Source organism: Hemiscyllium ocellatum, chromosome 44 (genome assembly GCF_020745735.1).
Source record: "Hemiscyllium ocellatum isolate sHemOce1 chromosome 44, sHemOce1.pat.X.cur, whole genome shotgun sequence".
NCBI lineage: Eukaryota > Metazoa > Chordata > Chondrichthyes > Orectolobiformes > Hemiscylliidae > Hemiscyllium > Hemiscyllium ocellatum.
Window position 1 is genome coordinate 3,541,827 of NC_083444.1, and position 4,155 is coordinate 3,545,981.

Here is a 4,155-nt window from a genome sequence, read left to right on the forward strand (position 1 = left end):
ATCCAAGTTGAAAATGCGTTGCTGGCTAAAGCACAGCAGGTCAGGCAGCATCCAAGGAATAGTCTATTCCTTGGATGCTGCCTGACCTGCTGTGCTTTAACCAGCAACGCATTTTCAACTGTGATCTCCAGCATCTGCAGACCTCATTTTTTACCCGTATAACTATCAAAATCCACCCCGCCCCCTTCTCAAAGTCAAACGGTGTGGTGGGGGAAATGGGACTAGGAATCATTTCACTCCTGAGTTATCTATCTTTCTCTGAGGTGGAATATTAACGGCCTGGGATCAGATAAAGTGTCTTATTCCTGATGAAGGGCTTATGCTCGAAACGTCGAATTCTCTATTCCTGAGATGCTGCCTGGACTGCTGTGCTTTGACCAGCAACACATTTGCAGCTGTGATCTCCAGCATCTGCAGACCTCATTTTTTACTCGATGGGAGTTGGAGCCTGGGATTGTATTGGGTGCGGAATCCACACAGAGACCAAACAGAAGGCATTATCTTAGTGGGGTGTGCGAAAAAAGTTTATTTTACTTGTGTGACATCCATTCATAGTGGAAATGAATCCATAATTTACAACACAAGAGACAGACACAAGACAAGGACTTAATCCAGACGTGGGATCAGTGGGAGGGAGTTTGTTGAGGATGTCGGTGTTGGTTAACTCTGGTCTCAGGGATCTTGGGTTAACAGGACGTGAAAGTTTTCCAAAAGAAGTTCTTGCAGCCGGCCTTGCGGTCCCGTGGGGAGCTCCACCGACGAACCATCTGCTCCTGCCCGAGGCCACGTCTCTCGAAGCCGGGCAGCGCCGGCCTGTCGCCCCGGAGGAGCTCCGTCAGGAGTTTCAGCACCACCGCCCTGGACAGCTCCTAGTCACACAGGGACAACAAACAAGCGGCTTGGCATTCATCATCGTAGCGCCTGGCACGTCCCACAGGGGATTTCCCCCACCCACCCCCATCCCTGCTGGCTGCCCGGCCAGTAGACTGCTTCCAACACCCCCACCCCCCTCCCCCAGCCTCCCGTCACTGTAGGAAATGTGGCACAGTGAGATCCCACTAATAGCCCCTGGCAGAACGACCTGCACCTGGTGGGTTTTGGAGAGACTGGTCCCAGGAACACGTGGGAGGACTCTGGCCAGCTCTTCCCCCACCATCGGCTGTTACCAACCTGACAGGGCACACGGGCGATCCCAAAGAAAGATTCCCTCAGCACTGACCCTCCGACAGTGACCACTCCCTCAGCACTGACCCTCCGACAGTGCCCACTCCCTCAGCACTGACCCTCCGACAGTGCGGCACTCCCTCAGCACTGACCCTCCGACAGTGCCCACTCTCTCAGCACTGACCCTCCGACAGTGCGGCACTCTCTCAGCACTGACCCTCCGACAGTGCGGCACTCCTTTAGTATTGCACACTGACGGACAGCCTGGACTTTATGCTGGAAACTTTGAATATATTCCACAACTCCCTAACTCAGAGAGGAGAAACAGAGAGAGCAAGGTCAGAAGAAAAGAACAGAGAGAGGGTGATTGAGAGAGTCCCCCACACTGGGATATATGTGTCACATCAGGAATACAGCTATCTCTGTTCTCCTGTTTTCATTTCGATATGAAACCTCCAGCATCTCTTCAATATTCCTCCCATACAACCACATTTCCTGTCCCACGGATCTTTCTTTTTGCCTCCATTTTTGCTTTCAAATTGAGGTTTATTCCTGTTCCCTCAATGAAACGTGTTTTCCCCCATGTTCTCGACTCTTTCACCTACACCCAGCAATCTTTAACATCCTTACTCACTGATTTATTCCAACTTTTCTGTAGTCTTCAGTAGCTTTTAAAAGGCTTTATTCAAAGTGAGTTACTGGGGAACAGAGTGCCACATTCAGAGTGGCTAATTTCACACTTTTAACATTTCAAACTGACTGTATCTCTCCTGATGTTAACCCAGCTCCCTCACACTGTCACTCAGTAACCCCTCTCCCCCCAGAGCCCTGTCTTTCTGACTGTATCTCTCCTGATGTTAACCCAGCTCCCTCACACTGTCACTCAGTAACCCCTCTCCCCCCAGAGCCCTGTCTTTCTGACTGTATCTCTCCTGATGTTAATTCAGCTCCCTCACACTGTCACTCAGTAACCCCTCTCCCTCCCAGCGCCCTGTGTTACTGACTGTATCTCTCCTGATGTTAATCCCGCTCCCTCACACTGTCATTCAGTAACCCCTCTCCCTCCAGAGCCCTGTCTTTCTGACTGTATCTCTCCTGATGTTAATTCAGCTCCCTCACACTGTTACTCAGTAACCCCTCTCCCTCCCAGCGCCCTGTCTTTCTGACTGTATCTCTCCTGATGTTAATTCAGCTCCCTCACACTGTCACTCAGTAACCCCTCTCCCTCCCAGCGCCCTGTCTTTCTGACTGTATCTCTCCTGATGTTAATTCAGCTCCCTCACACTGTCACTCAGTAACCCCACTCCCTCCCAGCGCCCTGTGTTACTGACTGTATCTCTCCTGATGTTAATTCAGCTCCCTCACACTGTCACTCAGTAACCCCTCTCCCCCCCAGAGCCCTGTGTTACTGACTATATCTCTCCTAATGTTAATCCCACTCCCTCACACTGTCACTCAGTAACCCCTCTCCCCCCCCAGAGCCCTGTGTTACTGACTGTATCTCTCCTAATGTTAATCCCACTCCCTCACACTGTCACTCAGTAACCCCTCTCCCCCCCAGAGCCCTGTGTTACTGACTATATCTCTCCTAATGTTAATCCCACTCCCTCACACTGTCACTCAGTAACCCCTCTCCCCCCCCAGAGCCCTGTGTTACTGACTGTATCTCTCCTAATGTTAATCCCACTCCCTCACACTGTCACTCAGTAACCCCTCTCCCCCCAGAGCCCTGTGTTATTGACTATATCTCTACTGATATCAACCCAGATCCCTCTCATATTTCACCTCCAGAGCACAAGCTAATATAAAATAAAAATCTGATGGGATTCCAATATAAGATGAATAAAACAAGACGTTAGGTTATTTTGAAGAGTTGAACTTTGCGGTTAGCAGAGATAATGCAGAGTGTAGGACGTAGGAATACCATTGGGGCAGGACGGAGATTTTGAATTGGGGAAGGGGAGAGTGAAGTTTTCCTTACCTCTTTCTCTTCAGGGTTCATCTCCTGTAATACATCTGGCAACCCCTCCCCTCTGGCTGTTCCTGAACTCCTCAGCAGTAGCAGAGCGACGGAGATCAGAGTGAGGAGCAGGCGAGTCTGTGAACTTGACATCTCGAGCAGTGAATTTCTTTGTGTTTAGATGGAGATGGCAAAGACTTAGAAAACTCTCGCCAGCTCCTACAGACGAGAGATGGGCTTCTCTGTGTCACTCCTCCGTCTAACTGTCGTCCCCTCACTTTCATCTGGTTTATATACCCCTCACGACAGGCAGTGATAACATCATCACAGACAAAGCCCCCGCATTTAATTGCCATATGAGCGGTGCCACAATTTCATTGGGCAGGCAAAGCACCAATCAAAGCCTCCGCGCTCAATGGACTGAAAAATGTTTCGCTTTTAGTTCCAATTTTTAGCTCGACCATCGCTCATCCCCCAATCGATGACAACCCACAAGTGTCTTTCAGTGTCACCTGGAAGCTGAAAACAGACAAGTCCAGAGAATTTCCAACTCTCACTCCAATAGGTCACTCCAGGTGAGAGCCAGGGCTCACTGGGACAGTGATCAGGAATCCCCCCTAAACCAGTGCTCACTGGGACAGTGATCAGGAACTCTCACTAACCCAGGGCTCACTGGGACAGTGATCAGGAATCCTCCCTAACCCAGGGCTCACTGGGACAGTGATCAGGAATCCTTCCAAACCCAGGCCTCACTGGGACAGTGATCAGGAATCCTCCCTAACCCAGTGCCCACTGGGACAGTGATCAGGAATCCCCCCTAACCTAGTGCCCACTGGGACAGTGATCAGGAATCCCCCCTAACCCAGGGCCCACTGGGACAGTGATCAGGAATCCACCCTAACCCAGGGATCATTGGGACATTAATCAGGAATCCTCCCTAACCCAGGGCTCACTGGGACAGTGATCTGGAATGATCCCTAACCCAGGGCTCACTGGGACAGTGATCAGGAATCCCCCCTAACCCAGGGCTC

The 4,155-nt window shown here is 50.8% G+C and overlaps 1 protein-coding gene across 1 annotated transcript; it reads right to left on the minus strand.

Moving 5' to 3' along the window:
• Positions 1–686: 686 nt before the first annotated feature.
• LOC132835282 (somatostatin-1A-like) lies at positions 687–3,317 on the minus strand. The gene is made up of 2 exons (XM_060854697.1): positions 3,146–3,317; positions 687–869 (listed from the first exon to the last, which is right to left on the minus strand). Exons 1-2 carry the CDS (start codon positions 3,275–3,277, stop codon positions 687–689), a joined length of 315 nt encoding a protein of 104 aa, XP_060710680.1. The 5' UTR covers positions 3,278–3,317.
• Positions 3,318–4,155: the final 838 nt, after the last annotated feature.

Coding starts and splice junctions, on each gene's coding strand:
- LOC132835282 (XM_060854697.1), bottom strand. CDS start 3,277: ATGTCAAGTTCACAGACTCGCCTGCTCCTCACTCTGATCTCCGTCGCT. Junction 870..3,145: donor TGAACCCTGAAGAGAAAGAG/GTAAGGAAAACT, acceptor CTGTGTGACTAG/GAGCTGTCCAGGGCGGTGGT.